At 34.8% G+C, this 23,265-nt stretch overlaps 1 protein-coding gene across 4 annotated transcripts in view; it reads right to left on the minus strand.

Annotated features, from left to right (window-relative positions):
* RANBP17 (RAN binding protein 17) overlaps positions 1-23,265 on the minus strand; it is a 349,515-nt gene that overhangs the window by 223,261 nt on the left and 102,989 nt on the right. For all 4 annotated transcript variants that reach the window (XM_040262770.1, XM_040262768.1, XM_040262769.1 and 1 more), the window contains one exon: positions 19,749-19,884. In XM_040262770.1, coding sequence (XP_040118704.1) covers positions 19,749-19,884 — 136 coding nt within the window. The remainder of the gene's footprint in view (positions 1-19,748; positions 19,885-23,265) is intronic.

A 23,265-nucleotide genomic window follows, 5' to 3' on the forward strand; every position in this document is an offset into this window, starting at 1 on the left:
TCAGACTCACGTTTATCGAGTCAGTGATGCCATCCAACCATCTCATCCTCTGTCGTCCCCTTCTCCTCCTGCCCCCAATCCCTCCCAGCATCAGAGTCTTTTCCAATGAGTCAACTCTTTGCATAGGTGGCCAAAGTACTGGAGTTTCAGCTTTAGCATCATTCCTTCCAAAGAAATCCGAGGGCTGATTTCTTTTAGAATGGACTGGTTGGATCTCCTTGCAGTCCAAGGGACTCTCAAGAGTCTTCTCCAACACCACAGTTCAAAAGCATCAATTCTTTGGTGCTCAGCCTTCTTCACAGTCCAACTCTCACATCCATACATGACCACAGGAAAAACCATAGCCTATTATTCAGCCTTAAAAAGGAAGGAAATTCTGGCACATGCTGTAACACTGATGAACACTGAGGACATTAAGTAAAAATACAGAGGATGAGATGGTTGGATGGCATCACCGAATCAAAGGACATGAATTTGAGCAAACTCCAGGAGATAGTGAAGGACAGAGAAGCCTGGTGTGCTGCAGTCCATGGGGTCACAAAGAATCAAACGTGACTTAGCAACTGAAGAAGAAGAAGAAGTAAAAATAAGCCAGTTACCAAAAAAAAAAAAAAAATGCTGTATGACTACACTTATTTGAATACTTAGAACAGCTAAAATCAGATGGGCAGAAAGTGGAAAAGCTGTTGCCAGGGGTAGGGGTAGAGGATAATGAAAAGTTACTGTTTAATGGGTACAGAATTTCAGTTTTGCAAGCTGAGAAAAGATCTGGAGATAGACTGTGGTGATGTTTGCACAATAATATGAATGTATTTAATATCACTGTACATTTAAAATGGTTAAATAGTAATTTTATGTTATGTATATTTACTACGAAACAAAAACTTGGGAAAAAGATGATGTCAGTAAAAAAAACATTTTCAGGTTACTATAATTATATTAAAATTCACCTATCTAAAGTCACATATTTCAATCATCTTTAACAATACCCATATTTTCCTAAACACACAAGAAACCAATCAAGCTGAATATATGGTATTCATTTTTATGTTTACAAAAGATGGTATCAATTCTGAATCATTTAAATATTAGTTTACAAATATTGCTTATAGCTTAATAGCATTGTGTAGATGCAGCTTCAGAGATATTGGCTCTAGACAGTAATTATATACTCAGCCTAATGTTTCAGTTAATGGATGTGCATTTCAGCGATAATTGCAATGCCTGAACATAATGTGCCTTTACTAGCAGTATAAAATAAAGCCAGTTTGTTCAACTGAAAAAATAGGCTATTTATTTTTGTAATTGCTTATTTATTGAAAAATATTATCAAATGGTAAAAAGTAAACCTACAACAAATACTACCATTTTATTTACAATTACAGAAGTGTATTTAAAAACTTAATTACAGTGAACAATGACATAAGCTAAAGTCATGAAAATGCATCGCGATGCTAGTTTTGAGAACTTGGGTAAGTCATTTACTCTCACAGGGCCTCACTATTAAAATAGGGTTAAAAAAATTTAACTGCTTCAAGATGATGCTTCAGATGATTTATCAAGAACCCTTTCAGTTCTAAACTTTACAGTGCTGTTACAGTATATAAATATAAAATAAAAATCTGAAAGTGAAGTATTTTAAACTATTATATTCTATCCAGGTTCATAAACATTTCTATATTTGAAAAAATACAAATGATAAATTAAAAAAAACCTGGAATGTCCAATCCTAAATATAAAATATTTTATACAAATTAAAAACCACAGCCCAAAGACCTGTGCCCATCTGACACTATTTTTTCATTGAAACTGTAATAGATGATTTAATTTCCCATCAGCAAAAGCATCTGGAAGGACATCCAAGACACAAGTAAAAGCACAATAAAACAGACCAGTCAGTAGGTCCATTTTTAATTAGCAGCAGTTAAAATGCCTCAAGGACTCAACAAGACTATTAAACTGTTGAACGAGAAGGGCTTAACACTAAATTAATAATGCTATCACATGCCTGCACTACTTTTAGTACTGATGCTATTTTTATGTGAATACACACTTTTTACATTATATGAACACACATACAACATTTAAGTACCATGACAATGTAAAGACCAATCGTAATCATTTTGGTAATTTACAAAGATATGCCTAACATAAAAAGGCAAAAAGCTCATGGTTTATACATGGGCTCCACCCCAAAATGGTCTGAGAGTTCCTAATTGTTTGAAATGGCAATTTCTCCAACCTGACAACTATGTTCAAAATTCTATATTCAAAAATATATGCCACACAGCAATAAAATTCTCCAAAGTAAATGAGGAACGAGGAAATGATAAACAGAATTCACTTAGCCAAACAGACAAATCAGCAATCTAAATCAAACAAAGTAGGACTTCTCTAGAGGTCCAGTGGTAAAGAAAATGCCTGCCAGTGCAGGAGACGACCCCTGCCGGGTTTGATCCCTGGTCAGAGAGGACTCTACATGCCACAGGGCATCTAAGCCCCAGGCCACAACTACTGGACCTGAGCACCACAGCTACTGAGCCCGTGTGCCTTAGAGCCTGTGCTCCCCAACAAGAAGCTACCCCAACGATAAGCCTTCGCACCACACCCAGAGAGTAGCCCCCATTCACCATGACTAAACAAAGACTGCACGCAGCAATGAAGACCCAGCACAGCCAAAAATAAATAAATAATTAATTAAAAAAAAAAACACTTAAAAAAAATCATGCACGGTAGAAACATGTCTGTGAGAAGTAATCAAGCAAGCTAGAAATACTTGTGTGTGAAGAGTCATTCCTCACTCTTTGATATTATATCCAGTATACGGACCAGGAGGTAGAACTTTTGGATGAGAGTTGTTTAAAGTGTAGTTCAGGATCACCAACATCAAGATTAGCAGGAGTACTTATTAAAATAGAGATTTCTGGATTCTGCCCCAAGTCTATTGTATCAGAATCTATAAAAGGCAGAGGAATCTGCATTTAACAAACTCCTGCAACAGGATTCTTATCTACAGCAGAGTCTGAGGAATCATCTTTCCAGAAACATGTTGAGGATTTGGAGTCATCATAGAGCTTTCTGGACTCAAATGAAATTTTTTTCTTATGCTTAGCAATTCACTTTTCAATATTTTACAAACCACTGCATTCCAAATAGGAATGCAGAGAAATCTTACTCTGTTTAGAGACGCTAGCAAAAGATAAATTCTCCCTTTCCAAGCAGAAAAGTAGTAATAAAGACAAAGTAATTTGAGATATATCTTTTAGTTCCACAATCAGTATGTTTAGGTGGGAATTAGACTCCTAAACATGATGCTTTTATAGAGAAAGTAATCTGAAGTTAGACCAATCTAGATCTGAATTCTGTTTCACCACTTTCTATTTGTGAAAACCTCTGACATGTCATAATTATGACATCAAAATCCTCTAGAAATTTTTCTTCATATTCACTTAGTACAGTGATTGAAAGCTGTTTAGCAGAGCATCAGTGAAATAAATTCCTGATTTCAAATGGCCAAAATAACCAATGTCATGAAAATTACTGTTTCTTTTTCTGAAGTCAAGTTCAGGTATTATTACAATCTCTCCATCAATTCACATCTCCATATACAATGTTTCCACTTATCTTTCATTGTCATCACACCTGCCAGTGATATTCTTTCATTCACTGCCTTGCTTTATAGGAGAAAATAGCTTCAACTAATCAGCAACTCCAATACTTTGGCCACCTCAAGTGAAGAGCTGACTCACTGGAAAAGATCCTGATGCTGGCAGGGATTGGGGGCAGAAGGAGAAGGAGATGACAGAGGATGAGATGGCTGGATGGCGTCACCAACTTGATGGACATGAGTTTCAGTGAACTCTGGGAGTTGGTGATGGACAGGGAGGTCTGGTGTGCTGTGATTCATGCGGTCGCAAAGAATCGGACACAACTGAGCAACTGAACTGAACAATTTAATTCAGTAAGAATAAGAAAGAGGGTCCTTCAAGCATCTTATCTTTCCGACTTTCAGAGTTCCGGCCATTTGAGATAGAAAGATTATCCTTTTTAAAAAATTTATTTATTTTAATTGGAGGCTAATTACTTTACAATATTGTGGTGGTTTTGGCCATAGATTGACATGAATCAGCCGTGGGTGTACATGTGTCCACCCATCCCAAACCCCTCTTCTACCTCCCTCCCCATCCCATTCCTCTGGGTTGTCCCAGTACACTGGCTCTGAGTGCCCTGTTTCACGCATCTAACTTGGACTGGTCATCTATTTCACATATGGTAATACATACAAGATTATCCTTTATCCGTAAGTTTTTAAAAATTACTTGAGGGGCTTTGGAAGGTAACTGAAAATATAAGATAGACCCAGAGATAAGCAATGTTCATTATCATTCTAATGTATCTTTTTCTATACTTTTGGATGAATTTTAAAAATATTTATAATTTGTTGTCATTTTAAAAATGTAACATTTTATCTAAAGCATCATACTATGTCAATAAAATTTTTCAGAAAAAAAAAGTACGGAATGATATGCAGCAGCTATGCCTAGGGAGTACAACAGTCTACAAAAACTTTTTACTGTCAGCCTAAATAATTCCATTGTCTGTCCAATAATTTCATCCAATGCCATATCATAACTTATTTAATTAATCTTCAACACTTTTAAACATTACTTAGATGAACATCTTGTACACAAAATTCTCCCAGCATTTCAAATATTTCCTCAATTTCTGCAACTCCTTAGTGTAATGACTACTAGAGAGTATTTAAAGGGAAAGAACAAATAAACCAGCAACATTCCTTTCAAACAGACATAATTTTAAGATGTACGCGGGACATGAAATGAGGTTTATGTGCCTTTCTTATCATAGAATCTGGTCTATTTTTAATCATCTTTCTGCCAATATAGAAAGATAACTTAGAATCTGAAGATTCTTACAAATCTGTAAATTTTCATGTCTGGAAATCCTAAATCTATTAATACATGACTTAGCAATGATAACCTACCTCATATCTATAAATCAAAATGCCCAGGAGTATGAGAATCTATATTTTAACAACTATCCTGAATTCCCTTAAAATCAGAGACGAATAGAATTATGTCCCATTCTTCTTGCCTTGCCATCCTACATAATAGAATCATCTCCAATTTTCTATTCAAAGTATGTTCCTTTCTACATCAAAATCTGGTTAGAGAAACAAGTGAAAACGACTGAAAGAGCTTTGGATTCCAAACTCAATCTATAGCTGTGTGACCTTAGGTAAGTCACTAATTCCTACGAAATGGGGTTGAGGAGTTGCTTCTTTGTAAATGATCTAGAAAGCATTTCCCAGATCGTATTTTGTAAAACCTAATTAAGTATTCTCCATAGAAAAGGGTTCTATGTTTTAGTAACTCTGATAAATGCCAAGGATTATTTAAGACAAGGCCTTTATAAAACTTTTAATATGCTAACATGCATTATAAATTTTCAAGAGAGAAATATATAGTACATGAGTTTTTCCAAATTTCTAAATTTATATGGCAAAAATCCTTTGAAGTACTATTAACTTGTTAAGTTCTATTACCAAGGGCCTTGTGATCTGCAGAAAACATCTTAGAAACTATGCCTTTAAATTTTATCTGTAATCTCTTTCAGACTCTTAACATTTTGTAACTCTAAAAAAACTGTGTGCTATTCCAACTGAAGTAGAAAATGAGAGTCATACTGTTGTTATAGTTGTCATCATCCCAGCAGTTACTATTTACTGGGCACTATGTATTAGGCACCATGCACTTTCATTTAATCTCAAACTTTCCTAAGAGGTAAGTACTACTATCATTTTCTAGATGAAGAAAGAATGACTTAAAATTTATGTATTCAACAGAAATCACAAGAATATTATGAGACAGGACTGGGAATTAAATTCAAACTATGTGATTCTAGAAGCAGAAAAGAGTGTGACTTCTGACCTAATCTTGCTACAGTATCTGAAGAACATTTCTTAAAATTAATGAGCCCATAGACCACCAACAATATAATAATACATATAAAATGCCAAGAAGAGGGAAGAGTCACAACATTTGAAAGAACTATGTTCAAGCCATTAATTCAGATTGTAGTTTTCTTTTAAAAAAATAAGTATACTAAGAGAAATTTTATTTAAAAATAACTTTATCTTTAAAAATATATCCTTTAGGAAAAATGTTCACTTTAGCATTAATTATAATATTAAAAGAAAGGCTGAAAATAGGAATAAGATTAGGAATACTCATAGTTTATTACATATGTACCTTGTATAACAAAGTATACATTTTAGTTCTTAGGAGAGGAGAAAGTAGGTCCTATTGACTTACACACTCCCCTAGATTATTTTAGCACAATGTGTAACAGATAATGGACTAGCGGTCATTTCCCCCTTACCCTTCTTTAGAGCTTGGGTTAAAATAAAAGCAAGAAAAGAGTACATATTTAGGATGAAAGGGGTAGGATGGGGATGAGTCACAATCTAGGTCCTTATGAAGATAAAAAAATTAGCATCTGTCTTCAAGCAAAGAAGTTTGAGTGGTTCTCAAACTTCAGTGAATGTCAGAATCACCTGAAGAACCTTTAACAACAAAGATTGCTGGATTCCACCCCCAGAGCGCCACATTCAGTAGGTCAGGCACGGAAAGACCTCCAAATTTGCACTTCCAGCAGGTTTTCACGTAGACTATTGCTCTTGATTTGAGGTCTCAGTTTGAGACCACTGCTTAATTCCCTATTTTTAACCTCTAAAATCCTTTCCTCTCCTGATGAACATAAAAATCTTACCTCCTTTCTTCCATTCTGACATTCTTTCTCACTCTCTTAAACCCTGCATGAAAACAAAACCATCTATTTTCCTTCTCATCACAATCACACTTGAATTTTTGTGTGTGTGTGTGTTAGTTTGAAAGCAGGTAAGCAGGTGAAAAGGAGCCTGCTGGACTCCAATCCATGGGGTTGCAAACAGTCAGACACAACTGAGCGAGTGAAAGGCAGTACTGTCATTTTTCATGCAATATGGTAGTATATACAATGCTCCACAGTTTACAACTTACTTTCACATATAGTCATCTAGTGACCGTTCATAATTCTAAAATATAGGCTGACAGTTCTTAGGTTTTAAGGTAGTACTAGAATTCATATCTTGATCAATTGTAAAATGCTCCTCTTGCTCTTTTCTCTTCTGGTGATCCATTCTTTTATTCCTATTTGAATTATTTATCTGATATTTTTTAACAAAAGAGACAACATACTTGATATTTGCATAACATACTGATATAATTCATTACCCAAAAGACCAATGAATATTATTTTTTCATAAACAAAATTGGAATTTAGCATCACAGCCCTAGTTAATGGTCAGTATACTGAATGACTATGACCCAAAAAGAGGAAACGCAAAAGAGGGAGGAGGAAACACAAATCCAACGCAAGTATCAAAAGCAAGAAGATAGAAAATAGAGATTTTTGAACAAATTATAGATTTGATTTAGGCCAGAAATCACACTTTTGTCTCCTTCTAGAGGGTTTCAGAATCAGACCGCTTAGTTTTAGTTCCCAGTTCTGCCCAGCGTTAGGGAAAAAAAACATGAACTTAGATTATCTGCCAATATTATAATGACTATAACAATTTGCCCCAAAGCCAAACTATTTCCAAATTCTCCACACACACAAAACCAATCTGTGATAAATCAGTTGAATTCCAAAAAAAGATCAGAAATTATATATTCTAAAGACTTGATTACATTTAATTCTTTCAAGGAGAATTTTCCCATTACATAGATTTATAGAGATAATTCTTTAAAAATTTAGCCCTATCTTCTTATATATAACAATAGACATTTTTTCTTTCAAGTATCTGCACTGTATTAAATTCTATCCACATTCTTCTCACGTATCTTACTTCATCCTCGTGATTAGGTGAGGAAACTGATAGGTAGAAAAGTTAATGTGTTTTTCAAGGGTAGTATGAGGAGCACAGATCAGGCTCAAGGTCTATTTGACTAAAGGTCTAAGCTGCTTCCCACTACAACACTGCATCTTTATTATAAATAGAAAAATCCGTTCTCAACTGGATTGTTTGATAGCTACCTTATTTTGGGTAAGAAAACAAATCATAAGTCAAGTTTCTAAAATATATTTACCTCTATTTCTCTAACACTGACTACCAGAAATAAATACTGACTACCTTATAATTCTGAGTTGCTTTTTAAAAATTCAAAATAAATAATCATCTTTATCTTATTACAACATGTGACAGAGGATGTATATAGTTCTCATTATGATGCTTTCTTAAACTCTAACTGCTAAACTTAAATGAGAGGCATTTGGTACAATGTGAAAAATATTCAGTTCAATTAAAAGTAATTGATGCATAGTGAAATAATTCTTCCCAAAGCTGCTGTAAAATCTTCAAAAAAATAAAGCTACTTAATAATTTTCATCTCCTACAGGCTAGAGAGAAGCATTATTGCATATTAAAAATTGGAGTGTAGTTTTCCCAGCGGTAAAAGAAAGTTATTAAAACAACCTATTTATTGTTGATATAACTATCCATTTGTGCCACACAAAAAGTAACAAATTTCAGTACATTAAAAGAAAAGCTAATTAAGGTATAATTAGTATTTTCTGTATTTTGATAATTAGGGGTTAGTTGGCTATTCCTTTTCAAATTTCTATTTGATGCAGCCCGACAATGCCTTTAATGAGCAACTAACGCTATTGAATCCCTCATGGCAGAGGAGTTTAGTGACCACTACTACATTACTTTCATTTATCACTGCCTCTTTACCTATAAATTAATCTAGCCCTGTAGCTATGTTGATCTACTTTATATCAATTTCTTCATCCATATCAGCTGAATATGTATGGCATTAACCTCATTTGCTAGTTGAGAAAAGCAGAATTAAAATGAGATCTAATTTCTTGTGCACAGCACAATTTCAAAACTGCCTGCTAATTTCCACCACCTGTCAGTGTGAAGAGCCTTTACTTTCTTGTAATTAAATAAAACAGTATATTTTTTTAGCAGCTCTGAAAAATGCTAATCTTTCAAAAGTGTTCAGTGATCATTAATCATGAGGACAGTAAAGGAGCCTTATTCAGAGTGCTCATTTATCCTTTGTTTAAGCTAAAAAAATTTTTTTTGGCCTTTCCACAGAAAGAAAAAATAAATGTACCAGATGAAATATAAACATTAACTCTTATAATCCATGCTTCTGACGTTTCTATTTATCTGTTTTACTGCCACCTGGTAGTAAGAGGCTTAACATTACATAACTTGGAGGTAGCTAATTTGACAGAATTAAGCAGGAATATAAGCACACATATTCTCTAAAATTAGTAGGAATCTAGTAAATGCACGCTCCATCCATCTATATATAGTAGAAACTAAATTTATATGACTTAGAAAATATAGAGAGAGTAATTTTTGACAACACATTTAAACAAATTCATCCAATAAATTGCCTATAATGCTCTGCATTAAATTGTTGCCTAAAACTATCATTTGAAAAAAGACATTGTCATTCAGACATAGACAAGCATATTTAAGCATGTTCAACTGTACTTTATAAGATTTCCCAAATATATATAATACAGCCAGTAGGAAAAATCTGAAACTACTAAAAAAAAAACTTCCTGTTATTTAAGTATTAACAGACAGCCATTTTTATTATATTTCTTCTATCTTTTCTAATATTTATTTTTTATTGTTTTATATCATTTTAATCACAATATACATGTATAAATTAATAAACAGCCTGCAATTCTGGCTTATCATTCATGTATGTGTTTTCATAAGCCTTCCTTGTAAATTTTCCATCCTGTTTATCATATAAGAACATGAATTAGCAGAAACAATATATTTGAGGAGGAAAAATATAAACCACATGTGAATATATTATTAAAAGGCTTAACCACTTAATATTAGGCTCATTCTCAGGCTAAACATACCTATTCTTCAAATACTAACATGTCTTCAAAATACTTTCTCAGATTTATGCTACCAAAAAAGCATAACATGTCAGTAAATAAATGATTATGATTAAGAAGTTACTATAAAAAACTTTAAAAAAATTATTAAATGATCAAAAATAATTCACAGTATTCCTCATTTAAATTTGTAGAAAACATCTGACAATATAGAATCACCATCTTAAAGCCTAAGACTCTTTTGGAAATATTTTAAGCCATATTTATTTAGAAACTTGAGCTAAGATGACTTTTTTTAATCATTCCAGTTATCAAGTCATTATATAAAAAGTGCTAAGCATTCCTTGAAGGTAAAAGAAACAAAGATATGGGATGGATGATTTACAAATATAACACAGCTTCAGGATTTATGCATCAGGAATAGGATGGATCCCCTGTCATTCGAATTCCCTTTAAGCAAGCTGCTGCTGCTGCTAAGTTGCTTCAGTCGTATCCGACTCTGTGCGACCCCATAGACGGCAGCCCACCAGGCTCCCCCATCCCTGGGACTCTCCTGGCAAGAACACTGGAGTGGGTTGCCATTTCCTTCTCCAATGCATGAAAGTGAAAAGTGAAAGTGAAGTCGCTCAGTCATGTCTGACTCTTCGCGACCCCATGGACTGTAGCCCACCAGGCTCCTCCATCCATGGGATTTTCCAGGCAAGAGTACTGGAGTGGGTTGCCACTGTCTTCTCCGTTTAAGCAAGCTACTTGAAGCAATTATCAACAGAAGAAGATACTTTCTGGAATGAAGAGGAGATTCCCATTGATAAGTACTTTGACACTAAATAATAAAGAACATAACCAATTTAGCAATATTATCACAGGTGAATACATTTTTCTAATATAAATGCAGTAGACTGGCAAGCCTCACCTTCTGGTTTGTAGGAAAAGATCATCTCATGTATGATTTCCACAAGACCCAATGCCTACTTAGAAAAACTACAGACCGATGTGGGGAGACGAGAAATTTTTGAGTTGTAAAATTAAAAAACTAAAATGTTTTTAAACCGAGTGTTCTTTAGTGCTGAAAACTCTTCAAAGATACATCTTAATCACATCCACGTATTTCATTTGTTATTTTTATCACAACAATTTCTTAGAATCACTAGAAGAATTTCAAACATCAAAAGATGAGACGATAAATGTATCTGAGGCAGGAAAATCAACACCAAAAGAAAGTATTACCTTCTGCCTTACTTGTAAAAAATTAATGAGGAGAACAGCCAAAATAATCCAATTCATAATCCAAATGCACATGGAGTCTCACTTTGTGCATTTTGTCCACAAATGCTAAATTCTATAAATGCTTCAGAATAAGCATTTATTTAAAATAAATGGAAAAAATAAAGATTTAAGATACTCTGTGTGTAACCACATACTTTTAATAAGTTTTTACAAATAACCATTATCTTTGTATTACAGGATGTTGCATAATATACAGCATGAGGAAGACAATAAAGATTTATGGAATGTATGTATAAAGAATTACATGATTACATATGTCAAATAACGGTATATTTGATCAGGTATGAAAAATAATACATGGCGTGCTAAGTCGCTTCAGTCATGTCTGACTCTTTGTGACCCCGTGGACTGTAGCCTGCCAGGCGCCTCTGTCCATGGGATTCTCCAGGCAAGAATACTGGAGTGGGTTGCCATTTCCTCCTCCAGGGGATCTTCCTGACCCACCGACTGAACCCACGTCTCTTAAATCTCCTGCACTGGCAGGTGGGTTCTTTACCACTAGCACCACCTGGGAAGCTTTAAAATAACACATAGGAGTCAGTATAAAAATAATAAACCAAGCCCATTATTTTTCCAACTTAAATCCTATACTTCTCCAAATTACATCATAATTTCAATTATTAACAGCTGCTAAGATTTTAACTTCAGATTTTCGTGCTGCAAACTTCTTTGTCTAGTACTTAATGCTCTTGAATCAACACTTAAATGCACTTAGGGAGTAAAGTGCCAAGTATAATGTGGCAAACCCATTTATAAAGCAAAAACATTAAAAAAAATTATTAGGACGTAGGCTACTTTGCTCAACTTTCTGTTAAGCAGAGACACAGGACGTGTTTTTCAATAGTTAATAAATATTATCATGTAAGTTGAATTAAGTAGGAATAGATGTAGAGAAACCATATTTTTTTTTTAAAAAGTATCCATGTGAATTCTGATATATATGTATTAGATGTATATGACAATTGAAAGAACAAATCCGTGAGCAATAAAACAATCCAGTGGTATAAGCATTAACTATGACTGTAAGTACTAACCATTATCCAAGAAGGAAAATGTAGCTAGCTCTAATAACACTCTATCACAAGGATAAATTATGATATATTTATACAGGAAATGTGAAAGTAGCTCAAAATGAAAGTTCAAAAACTTTTTTAAAAGTCTTTTAAAACACTTAACAGAAAAAAAAGTCCCTTAAGTCAGTGATCATTATTCTCTAACATTCAAACTTCAAAAGACAATCAACTTTTGAAGGTACTTTCTCTCCCCTATAACCTGCATGATGATAAACCTGTTACACTAGAGAATACTTTTTAATGTTAAATGCCTACTGTCTAAATGTTTTAAAGCTGCTTCTTATTTTTCACCAAAGTGAAAACCCTATATACAAAACAGTTTTCTGTGATGTCTTAAATACCTTTCCCTGAAACTGTGTTGTTAAATATAAACACAAACACTGTTTTACAAAAAATTGAAAAATATATCCAAGTTACCTGGAAAAGCAGCAAGTACATTATTTCAACACTGGATTACACTTACAGCAGTCAACTTAAGTTACTATTACGATGTGTTTTTCTGTTTCATTATTCAAGTGCTTTCCTACTCAATTTACCCTTAGCTGTTAGTAACATTCTAGACAGAAGGATCTAACAATTGTAGAGAGAGAATGCCATCTGCTGCTTCATGTGGTACTCAACAGGAAAAAAGCTTGATAACAGGTAGAGCAATTACAAAAAATAATTTCAAAATCCAAAAAGAAAGATAATACCTGAAAGTTGAAATGTTCTTATTTCTATTTTAGATAACTTGAAAATACATCAATAGGCACTTACTGTCTTAGTGCAAATTCCAAGTTATTCCATAGAATTACAAGGAGACAATGTGCTTATATATCACAATGATTATAAAAAAGGCTTTTACTCAGGTATGGAGAATGAGAGGATCAAAAGAATAGGATCACTTGCCTGGCCTTAATGAAGTTATTTCCCATTTATGAATTACTACAATATCTTATCTATGAACATATGACTTATAAACAAAGTGATCACATAACTTATCCAGACAGGGGCCCTTTGGGGAATGAAAAGTGGATCAATTAACTATCAGTTATGCCAGTGCAACAAGTGTGAGCATTTCTCAGATGGCGACAGTGGTTAAGAGTCTGCTTGCTAATGTAGTGAGACATAAGAGAGGGGTTCAATACCTGGGTCGGGAAGATCCCCTCGAGAAGGGCATGGCAACCCACTCCACTATTCTTGCCTGGAGAATTCCACGGACAAAGGAGCCTGGCAGGCCACACACCATAGGGTCGCAAAGAGTCAGACACAACTAAAGCAACTTAGCACACACACAAGTGTAAACTGGGACAATCCTAGGCAAACCCAAATGTATGGTCACCTATTTATAAATTACTATGCTGTCCTCATTCAATAGCTTCATAACAATGCCCTGAGAACCTTCCTGAAAGCAATTTGAATTTTTTTAGTAAACAGCTAATTCAGGATGAAGGTAAAAAAGGGAGATGGAGGTAGAAATAACAAGAAAGTGTATTCCAGACCATATAATGCCTCAGTCTAAGTAACTACCTCAAACAGCCTGATTTTTCACTTACTTCACTTTGTTATACTACTAGAAATTCTTTAGCACTAATAAATATCTTCTTTAGAAATGGCAAATCCTTTCAAAGATAATTCACCCATACAATTAATTGAGATTCTTCCCTCTTGACACCCAGCAGATGCCAAAAATCTGGGGAAAAAGCAAATTTGTGAGGTGTGTGCTTGTTTGTTCCTGTGTGCACGTGTGTTGCAGCGTGTAGTGTGGTGATGGAGAAAACAGAGGTACAGATCTTTTTAGAGAAGAAAATCCCTCTGGTAGTGACTGACTGTATAGGATGTCAAAACTAGGAGTAAAAAAAGGGAGAAAAACTCTTTTAAGTCTAACTTGCCAATTTGAAAATTTAAATTCAAAGAGGGAAAGGGAACTTGCTCCCTCCTCAATTTCTGGTGTCTTAGGAGGCCAGAATTCAGGAACTTTCTATTAAAAATAGAGCTTATCCGTGTCATTGGTTAAATAATAATTCTTTGTAGATCTATTTTTAAAGGAAAATACATTCCAAGATTAAATGACCACATTTTAACTAACATTCTGAATTCAACTTTTGGTGCAATTTTGTAACCAACAAAAGTAAAATTGAGTTTATGGGTAGGGATGGCTTGAATAAATTGTTGTTCAGTCACTAAGTCATGTCTGACTCTCTGCAACCTCATGAACTACAGCATGCCAGGCTTCCCTGCCCTTCACTATCTCACGGAGTTTGCTCAAACTCATATCTATTGAATCAGTGATGCCATACAACCGTCTCATCCTCTGTCGTTCCCTTCTCTTCCTGCCCTCAAATCCTTCCCACCATCAGGGTCTTTTCCAGTGAGTCGGCTCTTCACATCACATGGCCAAAGTATTGGAGCTTCAGCCTCACCATCAGTCCCTCCAGTGAACATTCAGGGTTCATTTCCTCTAGGATTGACTGCTTTGATCTTGCTGTCTACGGGGCTCTCAAGAGTCTTCTCCAGCACCACAGTTTGAAAGCATCAATTCTTCAGCACTTAGCCTTCTTTATGGTCCAATTCTCAATCCATACAAGACTACTGGAAAAACAACAGCTTTGACTATATGGACCGTTTTCAGCAAAGTGATGTCTTTGCTTTTTAAAACACTGTCTAAGTTTGTCATGGCTTTTCTTCCAAGGAGCGTCTCTTACTTTCATGGATACAATCACCGTCCACAGTGATTCTGGAGCCCAAGAAAATAAAATCTGTCACTGCTTCCATGTCTTTTCCCCTCTATTTGCCGTGAAGTGATGGGACCAGATGCCATGATCATAGTTTTCTGAATGTTGAGTTTTAAGCCAGTTTTTTCATTCTCTCGTTCACCCTTACCAAGAGGCTCTCTAGTTACTCTTCACTATCTGCAATTGGAGTGGTATCATCTGCACATCTGAGGATGTTGGTATTTCTGCTGGCAATCTTGACTCCAGCTTGTGCTTCACTCAGCCCAGCATTTCGCATAATGTACTGTGCATGTAAGTTAAATAAGCAGGGTGACAGTATACAGCCTTGTCAATACTTCTTTCCCAATTTGGAAACAGTCCGCTGTTCCACATCTGGTTTTAACTGATGATTCTTGATCACATACAGATTTCTCAGGAGGCAGGTAAGGAGGTCTGGTATTCCCATCTCTTTTAAGAACTTTCCACAGTTTGTTGTGATCCACACAAAGGCTTTAACGTAGTCAATGAAGCAGAAGTGGGTATTTTTTTGAATTGCCTTGCACCCTACTCCAGTACTCCTGCCTGGAGAATCCCATGGAGAGAGGAGCCTGGTAGGCTACAGTCCATGGGGTCACAAAGAGTCGCACACGACCAAGCAACTTCACTTCACTTCACTTCTTCTATGATCCGATGGATTTTGGCAGTTTGATCTTTGGTTCCTCTGCCTATTCTAAACCCAGTTTGTACACGTGGAAGTTCTCGGCTCATGTACTGCTGAAACTTAGCTTGAAAGATTTTGAGCATAATCTTACTAGTATGCAAAATGAGCACAATGTAAGGTAGTTTGAACATTCTTTGGCACTGTTCTTTGGGACTGGAATGAAAACTGACATTTTCCAGCCCTGTGGCCACTGCTGAGTTTTCCAAATTTGCTGACATATTGAGTATGGCTCTTTAACAGCATCAGCTTTTAGGACTTTAAATAAATAGCTCAAATGGAATTCCATCATCTCAACTAGCTTTGTTTGCAGTAATGCCTCCTAAGGTCCTCTTGACTTCACACTCTAGAATGTTTGATCTAGTTGAGTGACCACACCAGTCATTAAGACCTCGTTTCTATAATTCTGTGTACTCTTGACATAGCTTCTTAATTTTTTCTGTTTCCATTATGTCTTTACCATTTCTGTCCCTTATTGTGTCCATCCTTGCATGAAATGTTCCCTTAATATCTCCAGTTTCCTTGAAGAGATCTTTTGTCTTTCCCATTTTATTATTTTCCTCTACTTCTTTGCACTGTTCATTTAAAAAGGCCTTCTCTCTCCTTACTATTCTCTGGAACTCTGCATTCAGTTATTCATAGTCATTGGATAATTAAAATATACAAGTGGAAAATATTCAGCAGCACATATACATCATGCATAGAGAATGTAGTATCAAAATAAAAAGTTGCAAAGGTAAGTGAAGTTTGACCATAGAAGAAATTTATTTTGTAAATAATGGAAAATCATTCATTTTAAGCAGAGAAATGGCACATGAAGAAATGTATTTTGTAATGACTGGCAAAATTTAAAGACTGATAAGAGCAAGTATTATGACAATACAGAGCAACACATACCTACTCTGCTGGGGGAGGAAGAACAACTGTCATGACACATAGGAGGACAACTTGACGTTATCTCGTAAAGCTGAAGATAATGAACATTCCACAACCTAGGAGTTCCACCCCTAGTATTTTTACCTTTGAGAAACTTACATATATGTGTGAGGAAACAGGTATTAAGAGTACATACTGCAATTTTTTGGTAAACATTAAAACTGGAAACACCCAACATATAATAACAGAAAAAATGAATACATAATGGCACAGTAATATATTATAGTACTATACTTAATTATTACAGTAATATATCACAGTACTATATTTATTAATTAAAATAATTAAAACTGTATATATCATCATAGATAAATTTCACAAACAATGTTGAACAAAAAAGGCAAGTTATTACCTAATAATTTTCTATGAAGTTAATATTATGTTTTATTAACAAATATATAGAAATATGGGAAAGAACAAAATCATGCATGAAAGTAACACTAAGTTTAGGGTAGTGGTTATTTCTGAGCAAGAAGTGAGAAGAACAGAATCAGACCAGTATGTTTTAATGTTTAATTTTGAAATATATGGATCTGAAGCAAATGTGACAAAGCATTCATATTTGACAAAACTGGGAGATTCACTACACTATTCTGTCTTTCTACCAAAGAAAAGATTACTCTGGTGACAGTATAGAAAATGGATTGGAAGGAGGCAAAGAGGAAACTCAGAGTAAAACCAAAAGACTTCTGAAATCTAGTGAAAATGACAAGCAGTAATAACAAGGATTAAAAATAAGGGGCTTGAGAAAGGAGTGGAACTGAGAGATATTTAGAAAATAAAATCAATAAGATTAGGAGACAGAACAAACATAGGAAGTAACAGTAAAGTAGAAACTTAGAAGTTCAAAGTCATTTTTCCTCAAAATAGAAAAGCAGGTACAGAGCATTTTAGAAGACAGTTGTTTAGTCGCTAAGTTGTGCTTGACTCTTATGCGACCCCATGGACTGTAGCCCAGCAGGCTCCTCTGTCCATGAGATTCTCCAGGAAAGAGTACTGAGGTGGGTTGCCATTTCCTTCTCCAAGGGATCTACTTGACTCAGGGACTGAACCAGTGTCCCCTGCTTGGCAGGCAGATTCTTTACTACTGAATTACCTATGATGCCCCACAGTTTAAATAAGTGTAGTTTATTCCAATTATAAACCAGTAAAGCTGTTAAGAGATAAAATGGTTCTACATAAAAATCTAGATCTCCCATTTCTTTGGGAAAATCAATCACCCTGTATATCAATACAACCATCTCCCACTTTTCATGTCTTGCTAAGGTCAATCCTGCCACAGTAGCAGCAAACACTGTAGAACAATGAAGACCAGGCCTACCTAAACACTGGCTGGGCCACAAGACTCATCCAAGACTACAGAGCATCTCTCTTCTCTGCCCTGGGCTTCCTGACTGTACAGCGATGGTCACAAAGTTAACAGCCCAGGGAGGTACAGGAATCCAGGAAACTTTCAGATTATTTATTTTGACACTGACCTTGGTCACAGGAGTAAAGACCAAGGTCACAGGACCCTTGGTCTGGAGGTCCTGAGAATTCCTGTATGCCTTTAACCCATAGAGTTACAGTCGCATGAAATCTGTGTATGCCTTACAGAATCCAGTGAACCAGTGAAGTTTCTCAGTCATGTCTGACTCTTTGCCATCCCATGGACTGTAGCCATGGAATTTTCCAGAAAAGAGTACTGGAGTGGGTTGCCATTTCCTTCTCCAGGGGATCTTCCCCGACCCAGGGATCGAACCCAGGTCTCCTGCACTGCAGGCAGATGCTTTACCATCTGAGCCACCAGGGAAGCCCCACAATAATTTGAAGGCTTTTCCACTCTATATTACACTGTTTTGATTTAAAACTCAGACTAAATAGATATTAGATAAGTAATATTTCCAGTGTATTCACTCCTGCAAAAGCAAAATACAAACTCTCTGGGTACATTTAAAACCTGCCAATTTATCATAATTCCACATGTATAAATTTAATACCATGTAATTTTTGTCTGATTCTCCTTTGTCTTATTAGATATAACCTTTGTTTTAGATATAACCTAAAACAGTTATATCTAGCTACTCCTTTTTCTCCCTAGTGGTCTCATTCAGTATTAGCTTAATTCTAAGAAAATTTTATTAACATTAATCCTGAATGAAAAAAAATCCTGAAACAGCAATAAAATATCACAGTGTATTTGACAAAGAAAGTATCAAGCTACATCACTTTTTTGAAAAACAAAGAAAACTTTACCTGAAATAAACTAAAAGGATGATCTTAACAAAATCAAATAATTTTCAAACTAGTACACAACTACTATTAAGAGAAAACCATAAGTGAACTGAAGGTTTAGCTAAATTTTCCAAGGACAAAAAAGCTCAGTCCAATATAAAAAGCTGCTTCTAGAACTTAATCTCTCTACATTACTAATACAAACTACAAATACAAAGGAGGTAAGAATATTCTTAGGACTTACTACAGAGAAGGATTTGGGGAAGAAAAAAAACCTCATGAATCTTACTCAAGTGTCACAGTACTACTAAATATCTGGTTAGGTTCACATAAATCCTTCAATAACACCTTACTGCCTTAAGATCAATTTATCCAAACATCAAGCTAAAACTTTCAACTAGCAGAGTACAAGTGTTCCCTTCACTAAGGTAGGTTAATTGTGGCCTCTCAAAGGCTTGTCTTCTTACTCTTCTTGTCCTCATCATTTATCATGTACAAATGCTGAGGAATGAGTGGACAATATGCTAGAAATCACGTAAATAAATATCAAAACAAATACCTCTCAGAACTACTAAAAGAGTAAATCTTATGTTTTAAACCTTGAAATACAATACAATAAGGCAAAATTCAGTATGGTGTTTTAACCTTAACTATTTGATGACTAACTACATAAAAAATATTTACTAACTGCCAATCAATCTTCAGAGACAACAGTAAATCTAAGCATAACACAAGCAATCTCACATTGCCTTTAATAACAATTAATCATCTTCAATTGATCACTTAATTTTTTATGTCAAAACTGCTCAAATATATCATTCAGCTTAAAGGTGTTACATGTGAATATCTTTTCTTCAATAATACTAGTTTTAATCTCTAGTAAAAACCTACCTTTGAGGTTCTTTGAAGTTGATCACCAACATATGTTTTACGAAACTGATCCAAGAACCACAGAACTGCAAGTTCTATTTTCTCATTAGAACACTGAGGCAATCCGGTATCCATTAAAGATATAAGCTGAAAAACTCTTTTCATGAAGGAAAAAAAAGGCTTCAGTAAAAATTCTTAGAGAAATAATATTAAAACATTTATCAACAATTTTATATAATATAAAAAGTGAAAAAATACAAATGCTTATAAAGAAAATATTTCAAAAATCATCTGAAATCCTACACTAAGAGATACTACAATCTGGTCAAATTCCTTCTATCCTTTTTTCCTAACACATACATATACATGCCTAGAAACCTACATGGACATAACAATCATTAATTTACTAAATTTTATATATAAATACATGTGATATACATATAAATATATAACATCTATATGGTAAATACCTACCATTATTTATCATATAAACATAGATATCAACTTAAATATGTATAAAAACATATATATTTATAAAACATTTTAGTAAAACAGAGTGATATTGAATGTGTAATTTTATATTTTTTCACTACAACACATTTTCATCAAACCATATATTTTGACTCACATGGTTCAAAGTACTAAAAAAAATAAATAAATAAAGAGGTACACCCATCAAGCTATATCACTTTCTTAATGAGTAATAAAAATTTTATCTGAAATAAATTACAAGATGATCTTAACAAAATCAAACATTTTTAATATAAGTATGCAATTATATCAAAAGTCATAATGAACTAAAGGCTAAGTTAAATTTCCAAAAGAAAAACTTACTAGAATAAAAAGCTTAGCCTAGGATTTTCCCCCACCCTTCCCCCTCAAAAAAAAAACAAAAAACAAAAAACCCTTGTTATCTATTTTCATTAAAATTTTCCAAAGAATGGCTGCCAAATGGCTGGTGCTAACAAAATCAGCATACCATAATAAAATTTTTAAGAGACAGAAATAGAAGTTCTGGAGGAAACAGTACCTACTTTTTTTCTCACTGTACAAAGGCAAGTGGATCCAGCCCTAACCCATCCACTTCCATCCATGTATGCACACAAGAACATACACATACACACTGTCAACAGTTTGTGTCATTTCAGAGACTTTAAATGTATGTACAGGCAAATATGACTAACTATTCTCCTTCCAACTCTTTACACATATGAAGCATACTATACTGTTACACTGTTACACCTAGCTTTCTTCATTGACCTTACAGACTTTTCATGTCAGATATAAAGACCTTCCTTGTTCTCTTTTTACAGCTGTTTAACATTCCATTATATGCCCACGTGTGCTCAATCACTAAGTCGTGTCTGACTCTTTAGTGACCCCATAGGTTGTAGCCTCCAGGCTCCTCTGTCCATGGGATTTTCCAGTCAATAATACTGGAGTGTGCTGCAACTAACCATATTATTTTCAACATTCCCCTACTGATGGACACTAAGGTTGCTTATGATATTTTGCTGTTACAAAAATGCTGCAATTCACAATCTTTAACACATCATTCCACACATTTACAGTTATAATATAAACCTTATAGTAAAAGTCAAATTATTGGCTTAAAGAGTATAAATTTATAATTCTGATAGCTATTCCACTGAAGTTCCTTCCAATGAAACTGAAATAACTTATACTCCTGTCACCAGTAAAGGAGAGTGTCTTTACACATAGATAATTCAGAGTGATACTAAACTTTAGAACTTACTGGAATCTGAAAAAATGGTATCTCTAATATTTATTATTTTTTAATCTCATAACAACTAATGTTCTGCATACCAGGAGACCTCCTTGTGTCCATCATCTGTGGTCCTCCTTCAATCCCTTTTATTCCTTAGGGTTTCACTAAGATGTCTTTTATTAATAATTCATTATAATTTTTAATTACTAAAAGATTACATGCAGAAAACTTCTAAAACTCTAGCCATCAATCACCTTGTTTCCTTTCAACTAATAAATGAAAAACCTACTGTTCAGACAACTCTTATGGATTACCCATGAAAACACCCAAATCTGAGGTGTTTTCATATTTCATCTTTTTATATATACTGCTACGATACACCAATAACCTCAGATATGCAGATGACACTACCCTTATGGCAGAAAGTGAAGAGGAACTAAAAAGCCTCTTGATGAAAGTGAAAGAGGAGAGTGAAAAAGTTGGCTTAAAGCTCAACATTCAGAAAACTAAGATCATGGCATCTGGTCCCATCACTTCATGGGAAATAGATGAGGAAACAGTGGAAACAGTGTCAGACTTTATTTGGGGGGGCTCCCAAATCACTGCAGATGGTGACTGCAGCCATGAAATTAAAAGACGCTTACTCCTTGGAAGGAAAGTTATGACCAACCTAGATAGCATATTCAAAAGCAGAGACATTACTTTGCCAACAAAGGTCTATCTAGTCAAGGCTACGGTTTTTCCAGTAGTCATGTCTGGATGTGAGAGCTGGACTGTAAAGAAGGCTGAGTGCCGAAGAATTGATGCTTTTGAACTGTGGTGTTGGAGAAGACTCTTGAGAGTCCCTTGGACTGCAAGGAGATCCAACCAGTCCATTCTGAAGATCAGCCCTGGGATTTCTTTGGAAGGAATGATGCTAAAGCTGAAACTCCAGTACTTTAGCCACCTCATGCGAAGAGTTGACTCACCGGAAAATTTATGAAGGAAAGCTTAATGAAGATCAAATTTAAGAATCATATTATCAACCAGGTTTGTTTTTCTAAAGAAGTATTTATTCTTTGATTTTGAAAGGAGGAACAAAGCTAGCTTTTAAAGTCTATGTATTGGTCAATCCATAGACTGCTGAAGTAGTTTTAGTTAAATAAATACAGACACCAAGCCTCATCTCTGGATTCAGGTGATTTTAAGTAATGCATATCCTGCTTTTAAATTCTTTATGAGTAGGAGCTCCCTTTTCCTACTCTAGTTCTTTGCTGATTCTATGCAATTGCTTGTTTACTTTTATTTCCTTTAAATAGCATACATTCCAAAAATCTGAGGAAGACATGAAACCAAAAGACAAGTTTGCTGGGGTGCCTTTACAACTCATATTAAGCTGGTGATTTGCATTTGCTTAAGCGGCAATGCTATCCCAAGCAGGAGAGTAGGAAAAAGTTCTCAGGGGGGCACATGATCCTTCTGTCAAATAAGCTTTGATAGTTCATTAATACAGGAAGTTCAGCTGCAAGTAACTGAAATCCAAAGTAACAACTGCTTAAACAATATAGATGTTTATTTCTCTCTCAAGCAAAAGTCCAAGGCAATGCTCTAGGACTAGCTGGTGCGCCATGGTGTATCTGGATGCAGGTTCCCTCCATCTTGTTGTTATACTTGCCTTCACTCGCCTGGTAACTTCATGGTTTAGGATGGATTCTTCAGATAAACCCATGTGCATATATGTTACACACACCACGTTTACTTACATTCAACTGCCCAGAATATAATCACTTAACCATACCCAGATGTAAGAGATTATAGGAAATCTAGTCT

This window comes from Oryx dammah, unplaced genomic scaffold (genome assembly GCF_014754425.2).
Source record: "Oryx dammah isolate SB20612 unplaced genomic scaffold, SCBI_Odam_1.1 HiC_scaffold_20, whole genome shotgun sequence".
Taxonomy (NCBI): Eukaryota; Metazoa; Chordata; class Mammalia; order Artiodactyla; family Bovidae; genus Oryx; species Oryx dammah.